Source organism: Miniopterus schreibersii (genome assembly GCF_964146895.1).
Source record: "Miniopterus schreibersii genome assembly, chromosome: 11".
In the NCBI taxonomy this organism is placed as follows: Eukaryota; Metazoa; Chordata; class Mammalia; order Chiroptera; family Miniopteridae; genus Miniopterus; species Miniopterus schreibersii.
Genome location: NC_138111.1, coordinates 38,721,317 through 38,740,042, shown reverse-complemented (window position 1 = coordinate 38,740,042; position 18,726 = coordinate 38,721,317). Strand labels below are relative to the sequence as shown.

General features: G+C 35.4%; 1 protein-coding gene across 3 annotated transcripts in view; it reads right to left on the bottom strand.

Moving 5' to 3' along the window:
- Positions 1–1,204: 1,204 nt before the first annotated feature.
- Positions 1,205–18,726, bottom strand: part of ABHD17B (abhydrolase domain containing 17B, depalmitoylase) — a 37,310-nt gene continuing 19,788 nt past the window's right edge. Inside the window, exons 1-4 of one of the 3 annotated variants that reach the window (XM_081151140.1) lie at positions 11,089–11,188; positions 8,407–8,876; positions 5,088–5,267; positions 1,205–2,727 (exon numbers count right to left, since the gene is read on the bottom strand). In XM_081151140.1, coding sequence (XP_081007266.1) covers positions 2,508–2,727; positions 5,088–5,267; positions 8,407–8,876; positions 11,089–11,187 — 969 coding nt within the window. In that variant the 5' untranslated portion in view covers position 11,188 and the 3' untranslated portion in view covers positions 1,205–2,507. Of the gene's footprint in view, positions 2,728–5,087; positions 5,268–8,406; positions 8,877–10,435; positions 10,511–11,088; positions 11,189–18,726 lie in introns of those variants that run through there. The other 2 variants (XM_081151142.1, XM_081151141.1) reach the window with 2 other exon arrangements.

Sequence of the window (18,726 nt, the reverse complement as noted above, 5' to 3'; positions counted from 1 at the left end):
TTGTTAGTTTTTGTTTACAGGATTCTTCCTAACTTGGTCAAACAGACCAGGATTTGTTCTGATTTGTGAATATCCTTTCACTGAATCCTGAAATGAAGTTAATATTGCAGATATGGATTAACCAGCACTTTATAAGATTTTCTGATGAATTTTTCTGCACCCTAAAATTACATCAGTGTCTAAACAGTTGGTTTCCATGTTATTTCTAGTTAAGCTAAAATCTCCATATTTTGTCTGCAAACTCTTGAAAAATGCAGTTTCATATTTCTATTAATGGCTTTCCATTGTTTCTAGGACAGTGTTCAGGATCCATAATACCACATATGATTGTGCCCCTAACTAGCTTGCCAGCCTCATGCCATCCATTCCATTTGACCTCTGGCCAATCTTTTTTTTTTTAATTCTCACCTAAGAATATTTTTTCCATGGATTTTTAGGGAGAGGGAAAGAGAGAGAAACGTCAATATGAGAGACACTGATTGGTTGCCTTCAGCACCCACCTCGACCAGGGCTGGGGATTGAATCTGCAACCAAGGTTAAGTGCCCTTTACCCGGAATTGAACCTGCGACCCTTCATTCCAAGGGCTGACGCTCTAACCACTGAGCCAAACAGGCCAGGGCTCTTCTTAATTTCAGATACACCATTCTTCTTCTAGGCTTCCACATACAGTTTCCCTCAGCCAGGAATGCTTCATCTGGACCATGGAAGTTTAGTAACTTCTTAGTAATTTTTCAAAGCTCAATTCATAAACTACTTCATGGGACTCTTCCTTGCTCTTCTCTGCACCCTCCCCTCCCAGAAGTACCTTTTACTTATTATAATATCCTACTAATCTCCTTCAGCCCTTATCCAAATAGTACTACTTGTCAATGAGGTAAGTCTCCTCAGCTAATACAGTGAAGTGTATGAGGACATGGCCAATGTCTATCTTTAACTGGCATAGGGTTTTCCAGCATTTAAATATGCAATAAATATTTGTTCAATGAATATATAATTAACCAAAGACAACACTCAACTAAACTCTGCAGCGTATGTTGTACAAAGAAGGAACTGTGTATAGGCTCCAAGACAATCTTGAAAAAGAAAAACCTTTCTAAAGGAAAGAAGTGATAAAATTTACAAAACTATAGAACTATGTCCTATTAAGATGAATGGTAACTTTTTTATAGGTGGAGAGCTTGGAAGAAGGCAAAGAAGCACAGGTGAGTGGTATATTTGTTGTTTTACTGTTAATTTGACACATCTGAACCAAAGCATTCACAATACTTGATATACTTTGAAGAGAATCATATACTATAGTCTTAGACATAACCACAGAACAAGCAGAACAATTAAAACTACATAAGGCCTTAAAATATATCCACAGTGTATATTATTTCAATAGCATTCATTTACAAATTAGACTACATACCATTAATTTAATTTTTATTTTTCTTTCTTTTTTTATTCAGGAATGATTCATTCAAGGAAAGGCAACTTAGTTTTTATGTGTGAGCTTTATTTTTTTACTACATTGGTTAATATAAAAGTTATGAATTAAATGTTTTCTTATCTCCTGTATCAGGAGTGAATCCATGAAATCTCCAAAACAGTAGGTCTATTGTTAAAAATAGCCAAAGTGAAAAGGGACCAAAGCCAGTCTGTTTGTGGTCTTGAAGAACATCCAATGGATTTTCAGGTTGTTTTATATGGAAGAGTACTGCAACTTTACAAGATTAGCCAAAATTTAAAACATTGCATACAAAAGTCATTCTGGAAGCTCTAAATGCCTTTTAAATAACTAAAATAAAAATTTTAAGTAGTTGCCTCACAGTACCAAACTTATAAATCAGAACTAGTTAAAATTCAGTGCTATCATGACTTCTCATTTACAAGGTAACTAGCTGGTAAATTAACAGATGGCATAAAAATTAAGACATATCATTTTTTTATTTTTTTTAAAGGAGAAAATGTATGATAACCAGGGAATACAGAAAATTCAATGTATTTTACAATAGAATAATTGTTTACACCTCTATCCCTGTACAACAGGGTTTAGGTTATCTCTAGTGAATGTGTGTTTCCTTAGTATTCTGTTGAGTACTTGAATTGTTTTAGATATACAGCTTTTATTGAAAGAATAGTACATTTGTATACCAGGATAAGATTTAGTACATTGAGATGTTTTAAAAATATTTATAAATTTGTTTCTCATATGCAAAAGCATTTGGCAATACTTTTACAGCATTTGATTTTATAGAATTAAAATTTCATACAGTACTCATCTTGATGTTAAAAAAAAATTCACAGAAAAAATATAAATTACACAGCCTGACTGCATGATACTGTTATTTCCAGTTATAGTTCTGGTAATTAAAACCTTCATTAAGTCTGTTAACAAATCATTACCTGTACATTTATGAAGGCAACTGACATGATTTGCAAACAAAACCTTCAGGTTTTATATTATTTACCAAAGAGTGCAGTTCAGCAAAAGAAAATCCGGTACGCAAATTTACAGAATATTTTACAAGTTTACCAGTTCCTGTGACACAAACTGTTTCAACCTTTCAAGGTACTGTCCATAAAGTTCCACATCATTGTGACCTGCCCCTTCAACCCACAGAGGCTCCACAGGTCTTTGGCAACGCTCAAACAATGCGAGGCCATGTGAAAAGTCAATGACTTCATCTTCAGTCCCATGAATTATTAATACTGGAGAGGTTATCTTAGAGATTTTGTCAATGCTGTAGGGAAAAAGGAGGGGGACAGTCAATGAATTAACTATGAAGAGGAATGTAAAACAAATTTTCTTGTGGTATATCAGAGAGATAATTCAAACATCAGAATCTACTCAGAAGGGATGGATGCCTCTTGGATTTCAAATGATTCAAAATTTACCTTTACATATTTCTACCTTCAGAGTATCTGAGAACGTTAACTTCATTCACTTCTGTTTTGAGGGAATCACTCAATAGTTACTGTCACCCTACTGTACCTTTATACAATGGTGATGTTTTGCACAGAGAAACTGAGATTGCAAAGAGAGGAAGAAACTAAGGACCATTACATACCTTTCTGCACTTATATATGGTGGTATGTTTTTTTGTTTGTTTGTTTTAGGGTGTTAACTCACAAAAATAGAACAAATGTAATAAAACATCAAAAAAATCTAGCTGAAAGGCAGACAGGAGAAAACGAGGATAGACAGTGAAGGAAGAACCAATCCAATTTACACCTAGGAAATGAAAGGGTATGAAGGTGGGTCACTGAAATATTTACAATTTGTTCAAAGAAATAGTTTAGATCCTTCCCTGCCAGCGTCTTTCCCCTACTTTTTGCAGGAGGGTAACTGCACTCCACCCCAAACTGGAGAGTTTGTGGACTAAGGGATTGCCAGAAACAGTTTAGGGCAGAGGTATCAGAGGCCAAGCGAGCACATACATACTGGCTGCTGTGAACCCTTTCTCCCCACTGGGCTTGCAGAAAGCTGGCATCCAGGACTTCATCCACTAAGGGGGAATTTTAGAAAGTTTTCTTTGGAGACTGTACTCACTTTAAGAGGGCAGATATATAAATATTGACAGGGGGGTTTGGGGTGGGGATCCCCAACTAACTGGCTTAACTACATCACTCTATAGTGAAGCTCAGTCAACAAGTCTTAATCACCTGCTTCAGATCAGCACTTTATTCCCTCTTGTCTTACTATGAGTAGAAAACCAAGAATTATCAGACATCAGAGGAGCACACTTTAACATAAGACAGAGATCAAAACAATGAGAATTTAAAAGGTAGCTCAAGGAGACATAAATTACACAGAGAAGAAATCTTACAAACAACTCTTAAAAAATCCTGAGAGAGAGAGAGAGGGCACTAACCATAAAATGAAGACAGAATCATGAAAAGTACAAATATCATCAATGAAATTATTCAAGGCTGCATTTAGTAAGGAAAGAATGTTTGGGTATATTATTTGCTGTCAAATGCTCAATAGTAAAGGAATTAGAACAAAAAATAAAAAGAAATGGATAATCTTTCTCTAACAGCTGTTAGTGCTGTCCTCTCTGTTGGTGCAATAATGAAAGAGGGAGCTAAACAGAGATATAAGTTTTATAGCATATTAGCATTACATCAAGTACCTTCCTATCATCTCTATCATTCCGCTAGACACGAAGCAATATAATGCACATACCTTCCAACCTACTGTTATCTAAAACAAAAACAAACCCAAAATAAAAGTAAAAATCAAAATCTCCCTCCCATAGCCTGCTCTGGTGATAAGGTCATATGTACCCATAAGCTTCCCTACAAAAGTGGCTCCTTACTGGCTAGTGATGAAAAAAATGTTTTTGAAATGACCCTTGCTGTTCTTATAAAGAACCAAGTAATGACTTTGCCTTTGGCCTATCTATCATTCACAAAAAAATCCTCTGTATTGTTGCCAATTAGGCAGAGAAAATAAAACTTAAATTTGCCAGCTTCTCACTTCTTGAGTTGGTGGAACTACCATCCTGGGTTAAGAAGCAGTAGAAGTGGCCCTTCTTTCGAATTTGTCTAACACCTTATGTTTGCAGACTTTGTGGCAGCAATACTTATCCTAGTTCATTTAAAACTCAACTTTTTTGCAATTCACTACTTTGTCAATCAGATAGATACCACTGGATATCACTCACTCATTTTTATGCATGCATGTCTCATTTTCCCTCTACTTGCTCCTTTCCTGCAGTTTTGTGTCTCACTGAATGGTACCACCATCCATTAGCAGTTTAAGTCAGAAACCTGAGAATTACATTCAAGTTCTTCTGTTTAGCATCCTATATCCAGCCTGACATTTAGTTCTATCAATTTCATTTCCCAAATTAATTCTTGTCTCTAATACTAATGCTACTGTCTGGTTAAAAGGCCCTCAGTACTTTGCACCTGGATCACTACTGCTCAAACATTTCAGCTTCCTGGTGTCCTGCTACCACCTGCTTCGTAAGTTAATTTTTTCAGAATTTCTGTAATATATGTAAAATAGAAGCTCATAGCTGAGTTGTATCATGAATACTGTAAGTGATGGAATAAAATTCCCCGAAACTCAAGTGTTTTGAATATTACTACTTACTTTGGGAATGCATCAAAACAGTAGGTCTTCTTGGTATCAGGAAAAGCAACTCGCATTCCTGAGGTCAAAGGAGAATGAAGAATAACAGCAGCACTCTCGTACCGAGCAGCAAGATCCACAGATGGTACTGTCCCTATACTCTGGCCATATATAATCACATTTTCAGGGCGAATGCCATATCTACAAAGTTCAGAAGTTAAAAAAAGAAAAAAAAGAGTTGGACTGGTATGAAAATGGTCAATCATCCCTAAGGATTTAATCTCATAACCGAATGACTTAGACAATGTCAACAAATTTTTATTTAAAATTTAAGTTTCTTAGTCCTCACTATCATATTTAATGTTAGAGTAAAATCTATTTTCTTAACTTCATGTTTTAATTTCATTTTTTGGAAAAACTGCTGAGGTCTTTTTAAAATTTCAATATTAAAAATGGATTTATTAAACCATTTATGTAATTCGATATAGTATCCTGTTGACTAAATTTGGAACATATTATCACTAATATTTTAATGATTTATATGTAATAGATAGTGTTTATCTTCCATTAAATGTTAAAAAAAGTTCTTTATTTCCCTAGACATCAAAAGTGGAGCATTTTCCTTTTTGAAGTTGGTCATAGTGATGAAAATGTGACATAGTTACATATGAAATGAATGTAAGTATTGTTTTAGCCAAGATTAAATTGCTACATTTCTTGAAATCTGCCTTTACTTACCAAAGAAATGGATTAGTGATTGAAAAAATAGACAGATGAATGATAATTCTAATGACCTATGATTCAGTTAATTATGAACAGATTTCATGCTAAAATCTTAAAGAGTGTTGCTTTATTCCCTTTAAAAATGGTTCATATTTAAATATGTGAGCTCAATGAACTCAGTAATATTGGGTATATATATATATATATATATATATATATATATATATATATACACACCATGTTCCAGCCACTGTTACTTGTCTATAGTATAATTGTCCCAACTGTAAACTACTGCAAGTGTAAGTAAGATGCTACAGAAGCTAATGAATGTGGGGTTAAGGGTTAGGGTGACAACAAATATTCCTTTCCACTTTAGAAGTCTGACAGTAGTCACTTCCGGATGCTAAGGGCCATTTGATCAACAGCTTCTCATCTTTTGAAAAGGTAATAGAGCTTTCTAAATTATTTGAGCATTCACCAGGAAAGAACAAGACAAGCCCTGTGTGGCTCCCTATGGCCCTTTCTAGGGGCACAGGCCTATTTGAACTATCCAGATAATGACATACCTTCCCACAGTTTCTTCCATTCAGTCCTACTCAAGCATTTGGATATGTCCCAGAGACTGGGCTCCATCTACTCCAGACTGACTCTAAACTTTTCTGACTCTAAACTTCTCTGACTCAGAAAAGTTTTCTTTACAACGGACCTAGCTGTGCATACTTTATAGGAATGAAAAAATTGGGAAAATGAACATTTGCAGCATCAGCATAACTTTTAAGGCCGCACAGTTGCTGTTAGCTGAGTAGCAGCATTGTTGGTAGCAACTATGGGTTTTAGGCTAAAGTTAGCAATGGGCAAGGCTCCAGAGCAGCAGAGGTAGCTGCCAATTTCACATCAGAGGACTCAAAGCAATAACACAATTTCAGAATACTAGAAATTAGAAAGGACATCTAATCTGGTTCAGCTGCTTACTCAGCAGATGTTCAAAGTCAGAGTACATTAGTGACAGACCTATAATTTGAACCCAGGTACCCTGACTCCCAGTCCAGTACTAACAATAAAGGCTCTCTGCTTTAAGTTAGCATCCTTAAGAACCATACCAGTTCACTGAAGTTATACTTTAAAATAAAGAGTGAATCATGGTATATGAATTATATCTCAACAAATCTGTTATTAAAAATGTGTATTATCATACTTTCCTGACAGTTACTATACTACATTCAACTGGCTGAGTGCCCACTTTCAGCATCAGCCATGCTAAAAGTGGGAACTCATTTTTGTTTCTTCGTTTGTAGGTTGAGGGAACTGATATCAGTATACCAGAGGCAGATTTTGCCATTTAAGGTGGTTTCTAAATTTATACATTTTTTACATTCTGTCCTTCCACCCAACCCTGAACTCCTTCCCTACTACTTTATATTATTTGTCATCTATTTTTTCTTATTCATCAGATATGTTTTCATATCATTTAAATTGATTTAAGAATCCCCTTTATATAGAACTTTGCTGTGAGAGTTGAGTTTTATTACATATCTTGGAGGGGGTAAATGATTCAAAAGACTTTTTCTGAAAAAGGTTATGCTTACCAACAAAACCAAAGTGGTTCTTAACTAACTGAAATCATTCAGATTTAAGCATTAAATTAGAAATGGTAAGTTTTCTTTTTCTTTCTTTCTCCCCCCCATCTCTCTAGTTCTTTTTTTTCAAACTTCATTTTCATTGTTGATCCTATTACAGATACCCCTATTTCCACCCCATCTCACTGCCCACCTTGATCCAGTCCCCAACCACCTCTTCCCTCTGGCCATCACCACACTGTTGTCTGTGTTATGGGTTATGCATATATGTTCTGTAAGTTTTCTTTATGTCCTTTAGCTTTGATCTAAACTATGGTGGAAGTCAGGCAACTGATCAATGTATAATAGGAAGAATACTTTATACTAAGATATCGATTTATTGTATGTTAAATGATGGGAAAATTCACTGAAGTCTACAAAATTGTATTTTTTTTTTTTTAAAGTATAAGTATCTTGGTGACTAGAAAAGACTAATGCAATTTCTAGTCCCCCCAACAATGTATTGTTATAATCAAAGAATAACTGTCATAGTAAGGTAATTTATTTAAATGATTTATCATAGCATTACTTTTTTTTCCTACTTGAGAGCCTCTCCAAATTTTGAGTCCAGAATGAAAGTAAAATCTCAGTTTTACAGAATGAATACTTTAAAAATAGTTCCATTATGATATCTTTAAGTCACACCTCTAGGAGATAATTACATAAAATAATGCAAACCCTGGCTTAGGATTTTGACAAAAACAATGCAGCCTCTCACACTGTTAATGACAGGTCAAGTCAATGAGTAATTAGCTAAGTCACTATTTTCTCTCATTCATATGAAATGCTGCAATTCTGAAAAAAACACTGTTATATCACACTCTAATAAGTTCAATTACAACCTAATTTTAACTCTTCATAGATATATATTGGTAAATATAATCTCTATTTAGTACTTCAACTTCAAGATGTGTTATAAAAAAGCTTTTATTTTATTCTACTATAAGACAATTTTAGTTATTCATCCTAAGTATGGAAAATAATTCCCAATCACCATTTACCTTGTCCTAAGAGCAAGCCAAGCAGCTTCTATGTCTGCATAGAGGTTCTTCTCCGTTGGTTTCCCAGAACTTGCACCATATCCAGAATAATCATATGAGAATATATTACAGTTAATCCGTGATCCCAGTCCTATGTAAAAGCTGCTCATCTGACCAAGATCAACAGCATTTCCATGTGAGAAGAGTAAGGTGTATTTGGCATTGGGTGAGCAACGCACAAACATGCAGGCAATTCTGTTGCCTTTACTGGTTCTAGTCATGAAACACTCAATAGCATCTTTTTCTCTAGAAGAGTACTGCCAGTCAGCTCGTTCTGATAGGTGTAAAGTCCAGCGGCTTCCACTTTCATCACACATTAGAGTGTAAGTTGGATCAGGTGGCAAAAATGCTAATTTTGAAGCAATTTTCCCTGGACAAGGTGGACAGCAGAAGAGGCAACATAGCTCACTAAATGAAAGGTTATTCATCTTCTGAAAAAGAAAAGAAGATAGCAAATGTTTTAATCACTGAATTGTGGATTCTGCATTCTCATACAATAGAAGGTTAAAACAAAGACACCAGCGGTCATTGTCTACTACTATTATTTCAAATATCTTCAACCAAAACAGATTTTGGGGATCTATCTAAAAATACTGTAAATCCTGGATGAGGCAAATATTCCTGATCAGGAGAGGGACTCAAATACTAGATATATATATATTTCAAATAGTAGTTATTATATTTTAAAATAATTACCCAAAATATGAAAAGTAATAGAAGAGTAGAAGTAATGTTTGTTATTTCTCTGCAAGTAACAACATAGGAGGTACAGTTTATAATTTCTGTGAAAATTCTCAGAATCTCATGGAGAAGGCAGGGACTTAACATGATATAGTAAATATATAATAGCAGTTATGAAGCATTACTATTTGTCAGGCATTGTGCTAAGTGTTCTATGCATATTCCATGTTTAATCCTCAAAACAACCCTGTATGTTGGTCTCTCACAAGGTGAGAGGCAGTGGTAGAGTCATGATTTGACACCTGGCTCAATCACTGTCCTATATCACTGAGCTATACTGTCGAGGGCTCAGAACACTACTTATACCATAACCTTATCATTTTAGCCATAGTGCCAGAGGCCCAAATAACCTACAAAACATTAAAATGTATGCTTGTGTGTAATCATTGCCCATATTAAAAAGGCTATACTACAAAGTGCATTATGGAAAAAAGGTAAAATCTGGTAAAAGTAAAATTTCCTAAATGGTTAGATGGGAAGGAACATAAAGGTTTGTAGCCAGAGAGAGGGGGGTGGAATCCCAACTCTACCATTTACTAGTTGTGTGCCTTTGGGAAAATTATTTACCTTTTTGACTCTCATTGTGTTCCTAAGTAAGGCCAATTGCCTACACTGAACAGAGTGGTTGTGAAGAACAAGTACAATGATACAGTTTAGGCACATAATAAAGCAATGGCCAGATAGTTGACTGACTTAGGAATGGTCCACTTTCTCCTATGTCTTTTATTTTATAAATATCCACCTCATATCAACTCAGGAACAAAAATAAATACTGTACTTGTTTGCCCTACCAGCATTTCCTTCTATGTTGTCCTTTCTCAAATTCCTATCTTCTTCTAGCAGTAACAGACCTTTGCTTAGTTCAAGGAAGAAGGCATTCAAAATAAACACCTTCCACAGGCTTGGTGGTACCTAATTTTCACTAAATACAAGGATAGGAAAAAATGTACATCATTATACCAAAAATGAGAAGAAATTATCTCAGGGGTGACTAAAGAGGCGAAAATATTTGGAAAGAAAAGAACGTCCTTTTCACTTACTTCTGAATTAAAATCTAGTCTGTACTGCTCAATACAAATGTGTTTATTTCCTACCATGAACTAATTAGGCAGAAAGAAGCAGCAGAAACAGCACAGATAGAAACAAGGGTTGGAATGACATAAAAGGCTTTAAAAACATGAGTAAGAAAGGGCAGAGAAGTGTCTACTGGGTACTGGGAAACAATTTTACTTGCTACTTGTTATTTTACCTTTATTCCTTTTCAGCCTTCAAAGCAAATACAGCCTGAATATGTTAATGTCTTAGTCCGACTGGAACAAGAGAGCTAGAACAAAAATGACAACTAGGTATCATCTCTAGTGCCAAACTCCCTGAAGGGTTGTGCTAAAAAGGACTCGGAGGAGGGCATGCCCTGGGCTTGGCAGGCAAAGAATGTGTGATAAATTAGCAATGTGGACTACAGAATTTGGCTACAAATTTATTATTTTGGTCAGGAGGGTAAAGGACCTGGTGAAGAAAATGGAAGGAAAGGGAGTTCAAAGGGTCAGTTCCAGATAAGTGGATGGCCCCGGAAAAAAGTTCAGGTAGAAGGTACAATATAGCAAAGCTATGTTATTTCTTGCCCCCAATATCTTACATGCCATCGACTGCTATTGCACAACAGCCTATTAAAAGCTTGATTGTAAGGAAACTGTAGATAGCTAGATTATGTTCCTATAATTTACCTCCTGAACATGAAGATTTTTATATACTATAATAAAGTAATTTTGAAGTAAAACTGGCTGACTGAACATATATAATGCTTCAGAGATGCTTATGGGGATGAACACCAAAGGTGAGCAGCACACAGGAGAAAGGCTGCAGTGCTAGGTAGGGTCTAGTTTAATGAAAAGACAATCTGACCTTCTTCAGGGCGGCAGAAGAAATTCCCATCACTGCCTCAAACCCAGATAACTGGTGTCCACTTGGTAACAAAAACTTGCAAATTAGCACCTTCCTCATGATAGGCCTGGTATAGAGCAGCAACATTTTATTCTTAATAAAAAACCTTAAGAATCATTAAAATATCTTGTTAAATTTTGATAATTTTAAGTCCAATTTATTTTATATAAAAATCATCTGAATAAAACTGCCATTTACTAGTCATTCCTCGGCAACAAATTAATATGTTTTTATTGATTTCAGAGAGAGAAAGGGAGAGGGAGAGAGAGATAGAAACATAAATGATAAGAGAGAATCATTGACCGGCTGCCTCCCGCACGCCCCTTACTGGAGATTGAGTCTGCAACCCGGGCACGTGCCCTGATCGGGAACCAAACCTCCATCGCCTGGATCATAAGTCGATGCTCAACCTCTGAGCCACGTTGGCTGGGTTCGGCAACAAAATCTTGATGAGACAGTGAATAATTGTAGGAGGAAAGTGATAGATATCTCAGGGCACACAAAAACCATAAAGGACAGACAACAAATTGAATGACTTAACAGACTTTTTGGGCCAAACAAGGATTTAAAATAAGTTATAACAAGCCTAAGAGAAAGAGAGAGAGAGAACTACTTAAGGATGAAGTGAAAAAGAGTGTCAAAGAAAACTCCATCCAACTGGAATCCCTGATCTAAAAAAAATTCAGCATCTGAAATAAAAAATTAAACTGATTAGGTGGGTATGAGAATTGATAACTCTTGAATGCATCAGTAGGCTGAAAGATCAGGCTAAGGAATTCCCAAATATGGTATTGTTCAGGGGGAGGAGGATGAAGAAATGAAAAATAGAAAAGAAAATCTGAGCACAGACATAGGAACACCATTGCCAATACTTACAGAAGCCACAGGAAAACGGGAGAAAATAAAGATACGATAATCTAAGAATTTCTCAGAATTAAAGTAAATTCAGATTGAAATAGTTCACTGCCAAACAGATACTTAAGAGCAGATTGATTACAAAGGAACAAGAATCCAATGAATAGCTGACTTTTTAATAGCAACACTAGAAACCAGAAACATCGGAGGGACAGTATTAAAGGAAGAAAAAAATAAATGTTGAATTTAGAATTTTACATCATAATAAGATATCATTTTAATGAGGATAAAATAAAAACCACAAACACATAAATGTGATATATCTTCAAGAACAAATATCTAAGGACATGCATATCTGAGTGGATGTTTATGGAGGGGGAAAAGAGAAAGGAAGATGAAGGGAAAAAAATAAAAATCAAGTAGAACAAGAGCAGGACCCATATTCATTGATGATGATAATGTTCCAGGGGGATAAAATCTTATCTGCTGGCATACCACCAGACACCTAATGCCAAGTAGAGTATCTGACACATAACAGGGTTTCCAATATTTTTTAAGTGAATGAGTTAGTAAATTAATAAGATTAATTAAACTCTCTGCATCTAAGAAGCCCCCAGAAAAGAAAAAAGTTTACCAAATACATGTTAACAAAGAAAGCAAATATGTTTTGTGATAGCTACTTAAGTTTCTTGTATGGGGATAAAGTAGAAGCAGTCAAATAAAAAGCTATGAACGTAAGTTTAGGGGTAGGTGTATGTGGGAAAAAGAACTGCTAGGCACTACAATCACTTGGTGCTTGTGCAGCGTTAGGAAGCTCAGAATAGGATAGTCTTCCAGGGAGGAAGAAATCTTGCCTCTCTCAAAATCAGTTCACAAAATGAAAGGTCAATTCAATGCTAAACAGATGGCCCATTGTGAAAATTAAGGTTTTCCTTTTGGCAGGAGACTCAGAGTTACTTCACTTATAGCAGGAGGAATTTCCTAAAACTGTGTGAATTAATTTAAGAACCTGCTTCTCCTGGTAACTTTCCCTACTCAATGACAAAAGAAAAAAGACGAACATCTGAGTTCTTTCTCAGCAAAACAGGAAGAATAGTGTTAAAAAAGAAATGTCCCCAAATAGAATAACCTACAGTTATCTCCTTCCTCTCTTCTGACAGAAAAAATTACTGAAATGACTCTTGTCAATTCCTGAGGTAATAACAATTTACTGAAAAAAATCTCCCTTCGATCTCCTTTTTAATAGTTTCTTGGTAATGTAGATTGACTCATATTACTACATCTACAAAGGACAACTGATTCTTTTAGGGCTCAACAGTCTTTTAAAGAAGGTTTTAGAGAAAAACATTTTAAAATGCTTGTATCTTGTGACAACTATGCTCCATCCAATTTGGAGTATAGATAGTATATGAAAAATCACTTAAATTGTGACATACTAGAGATTTCATGTTAATAACTATATTTTAAAGTCCAGTTAAATTATTTTGAATTTGACTTCATTTATGAATAAATCTGGAGAAATAATTTTGTATATTGTTCTGTAGAATGTCAGAATTTATCATTTACCTAGAGAATCTGCAACTACTTCCAGTTAGTTATAGGCCCATTTATTTAGAAATCAGGCTTCTAGAGGTTCCAAATGATTCAGCAACATTTTCCAGAATTTATTTTCTTAAAAACAAATCTCTGGGCATTTAAAGACAAAAAATAATTAAAAATGGGAAGACTGAACAAAATGTAAAGACTAGTCCATTTGCTACCATTAAAAAAAAAACCACAAAGGACAAAGAAAAACTAAAAAGAAAAAAATTAAATAAACAAAAAGGGGGGGAAAAATTAAAAACCCACTTTTAATGCTTACTTTTGGTTATAAAAATTAAAGCCTGATGTTTTTAAGGTAAACTGACAGAAGAAACCAGAAAAAATAAAATTAGACTTATAGCCCTGGCTGGTGTGCTCAGTTGTTAGAGTGTTGTTCCGTGCACTGAAGAGTCATGGGTTCAATCCCCAGTTGGGGTGCATGCATGAGGCAACCAGCTGATGTTTCTCTGTCCCCTTCTGCCTTCCTCTTTCTCTAGAACCAAACAAATCCTTGGGTAAGGATTTAAAAATAAATAAATAATTAGATTTATAGCAGAGCCTTACACCAGAAATGGAAAAATGAAGTGGATGTTTGATTATTAACAGCAAGAGATAGCAAAGATCAGAATGGACTAAAGTCAGAAGTGACAGTAGAGAAGATACATATTCAACTATGAAAAAGAAATCAGATTTTAGGTCAGTTCTGCACAAGGCCAGGAGCCCAACATATCCCAATAGACTGATCCCAAAGAAATCACCATACTACCATTCAAAGGTGGTCAATTATATAACAGCTCAGTAGCCTAAAGCAAGCACCAAAAAAAGGAAAATTAAATTAACTTTAGTATCCTTTGAGAGTACCAAGCAAGTTAGGCACGGCCACCCTAAGATCCAGTATGTAATCTGTAGCAGCCTTTACCCAAGTACAGTGATAAGTAGGAACCATAAATGTTATGGTCTTTAGAGAGCCATATACATTACAGAGTTTAGTGTATACAGAGAAGCTGAATATTCATCTTATAGAAAGTTTGATAATATGCTTTTTCAGTGAAGATGGAACATCCAAAACATTTATAATGATCAAGAATTCCACTGAGTGTAACTCAGAAACTATGTGTTTAATGTTGTTTTAACACATTTTCTACCTTATTTGTTGTGTATGTGTTACACAGAAATATAGCTTGTGAAAATCTTTGGTCTCTTTGCGGTAGGCTGTGTTTCTTTCCTCTTTTAGACCATTATTATAGGGATCAGCAGCAGAGGCACTCCACTGCCTGAGAGATCAGAGAACATAACTAAGTGACTTTGCTAAGAAAATTCAACTCTGAAGACAGAGACCACACTATCTGCACTACATGAGAATAAAAACTTAAAAATGTAAGTCCTACATAGGTCAATGTAGCCATTTCTATACTTATGTTTTCCCTCAGTTCCTTAACACTCACTACACTGTCTAATACAGGAGCCACTAACTACATATGGCTATTTAAATTTAATCAAAATTATATATTCAGTTCCTCAGTCACCTAGCCACATATGACTAGTGGATACCAAATTGCACAGTGCAGAAAGAACATTTCAATCATTGCAGAAAGCCCTATTAGGCAGTGCTGAACTAGATCTTTCAAACCAAGACAATCTAGGACTAGAGCTTACATGTTCCATATCCATATTAGCTTGAAATGCTGAAGCCTTCCCATAAAAGTACATGTAGGCAATTTTTATAGATCTTCCTGTTGAACACTATAAACCACACAGAACTAAAAGAGATACCTAGCCCGTCCAGGCGTGGCTCAGCGGTTGAACATCAACCTAGGATCCAGGAAATCCAGGTTCAATTCCCGGTCAGGGCATATGCCCGGGTTGCGGGCTCGATCCCCAGTCAGGGGCATGCAGGAGGCAGCCCATCAATGACTCTCTCATCATTGATGTTTCTCTTTCTCTCTCCTTCTCCCTTCCTCTCTCTGAAATCAATAAAAGACATATTAAAAAAATAAAAATTAAAAATAAATAAATGAGGTACCTACACTATACTGTTTCAGAAGAATGTTATCTTGACAGAAATATCACAATAGCTAACCCAATTCTAATCTAAAAGCCATTTTATTAAAAATGAGCAATTCAAATCAATTAGGCTATCTATACATTTTAATGCATAGTCAAAAGAATCATATTTTTGAAAGGTTCTCTGTAAGCTAGAGTTGCAAGTAAACCATAAGAAAATATAAAAACATTTGATTGAGACTATTAGCCAACTAATTTCTGAACATAGCCCATACAGTATTCTAAATACTTAATAATCCTGATGATCCGCTCAACCAATGCCCTAACAAGTGAATCAAGTCTTCCAGATTAAGCAGAAGGACAGGTTGTTAATTTTTGCATATACTAATACCATAGATTCCCATCAAGGATTTGGTGCCTGGAAAGTGTAATTAGCTCAGTATTCAAAGCCATACCTCTACACGTTGCAGAGCATAAACTAAAACATGGACACATGCCTCCCCCTTCCCCATCAGTTTTTGGCACCTCTATGGAAAGATTTTTCAACACATGCTTATTCCCAAAGTTCACAGAAGAGCCTGGCTGGACGAGGCTCAGCAGTTGAGCATCGTCCTAGGATCCAGGAGATCGCGGTTCGATTCCTGGTCAGGGTACATGCCTGGATTGTGGGCTCTATCCCCAGTTGGGGGCGTGCAGGAGACAGCCGGTCAATGACGACTCTCTCATCATTGATGTTTCAACCCTCTCTCTCCTGCTCTCTTCCTTTCTCTGAAATCAATAAAGATATATTTTTAAAAAAAATAAATTCACGGAAGAGATGTCATAGTACGTTGGTAACATTTCACAGATACACATTATTCCCTCCTCATTTGTAAGTAAATCTGTTTCTGGGATGCTTTTCAGGTGAATACTTATTCAATACATTCCACACCACATACCAATCCATACCAATTCCATACCAATCATCCCTTCGTATCTGAGGGGGATTGGTTCCAGGACTCCAAAGGATACCAAAGATGCTCAAGTCTCTTATATAAAACGGCACCATATTTGCATATAACTTATGCACAAACTCTATATACTTTAAATTATCACTAGATTACTTGTAATACCTAATACAATATAAATGCCATGTAACTAGTCGTTATATTATATTGTTTAGGAAATAATAATAAGGGGGTAAGTCAATACATGTTCAGTACAGATGCAACCATGTAGTCCTAACTACACAGTGCATGTCAGCAACAACGTAACATTTTTGGGGGAATATTTTCAATCCCTGGTTGATTGAATCCATGGATGCAGAACCTGTCTATAGCACAGTATAATCCACACTGGGATGCCACAAGAATTTTTAAAACATGCAACAACTGACTATTTAGTCAGGGGCAAACACCTCTTTCACCTTAGATTGTCAAATACCAAAAAAAAAAAAAAAAAAAAAGAAGACAATAGCCAACACAACAATAGCCAACTGGTGTGAATGAATCAAAATTATACCTATTTTTTGTCATATTGGAAAAAATATATTTTGTGGTGTGCTGCAGAACTTTAGTAATTAGTTTGTGCGCCATGAGTTGAAAATCCCTGATACAATCTAATCAAAGTAACCATAAATTTTGGGAAATTTAAGGATTACTGATGATTATAAATGATGAATTTTCCCCGCCCCAAAACAGGGCTTATATTTCTGGTATTCTGGTTTGACTTTCTAAGAGTTATAAACAAGATTATGAAACTATTTACAGTTAACACTGCATTTGAACAATTATCCATTCAGCCATTCCTTACCAAGTAGTAAATAAAATAAGCTGTTCCAATAAAACAAAAACTACCAAACAACAGCAAAGCTTTTGTTCTCAGGCAATTAAAATTGCTGTAAAATAAACTGGAGCCAGTCAAAAGACAAATGTAAATGTAGATAATACTACTACACTCAAATAATTATTAAACAAGCTGCATTTTAAAGATTTGATATGTTAAAAATATAACACTGCAATTATAAAAGTATTGCAAGACAAGTTTAAAAAATTTCAAACCAGGCCTTGGTAGGGTAGCTCAGTTGGTTAGAGCATCTTCCTGATACACTGTAGCTGCTGGTTCCATCCCTGGTCAGGGCACATACAAGAATTAATCAACAAATGCATAAATAAGTGGAACAAGTCTCTCTCTCAAAATCAATAAATAAAAATTTAAAAAAATTTTCAAACTACATAGGAGGTTACAAAATAAAATATAAATCTCACTGGGCAAAAATAAGGACTGGTTAAAAGTATATTTTGGAATTCAGTTCCCTAGACATTCTCCCTAACTCAGAAGACCAGAGGTTTATATTGAAAGAAACTTCTCTCAGGAATCCTGAAAGAAAGATCCAAAGATACTGACATGGGAAGTTGGAGGAATGGGAACGGTGTGGAACAGTGGCAGTGGGGAGCTATATCCTCTTTTGTAAGCGGGATGTCAACACTTAAAAGCCAATGTTAGCTGAGATGAAGTTTGTAAAACAAAACAAATCAAATAGTATTAGCACTAACTTTTGATACTGAAGAATCTAAATTTGCAGGTTTGAAATTTTGCTAGGTTATGAAAGCCAGACTAGTGTTTATTTAAATATACTTATATAGCTAGATCTTATTGTAAAAACTTCATAAATATTAACCTTTTTTAATCCTCATAACAACCCTGTTAGATACCATTATTCCCCTGGACCCCTATCCAATTTACAGATGAGAAAACAAAGTTTAAATTTCCTAAGATCATAATGCTAGTAAACAGTGAAGCCAGGCTTCAGTTTGGGTTCAGAGCCCATGCTTTTACTCACTGAGTCAGATTAAAGCAGGGCAATGAAGATGAACATGTTTTGCTCCAGTATGAACAAGAGAGAATGTAATGGAGAGTCCAATGGAGAAAGAAAAATAAGGATAAAAGAACTTCCCACATATGCCAAAACAACAGCAACAAAAACAAAATTTTTAAAAAATCAAAGACTGAATGAAAAAATAAGGGTGAGGTAGTTGTTCAGAATGTGAAAATATGTATCTGGGGAAAGAGGAAGGAAATGGTCTTGGCCACCACCAGATGGCAAAAGAAAAAAAAAGTAAAACCTGGACTGGTATCTATAAATTCACAGCTTTGTGGTTCTCTTCTGAAATTCTGAAG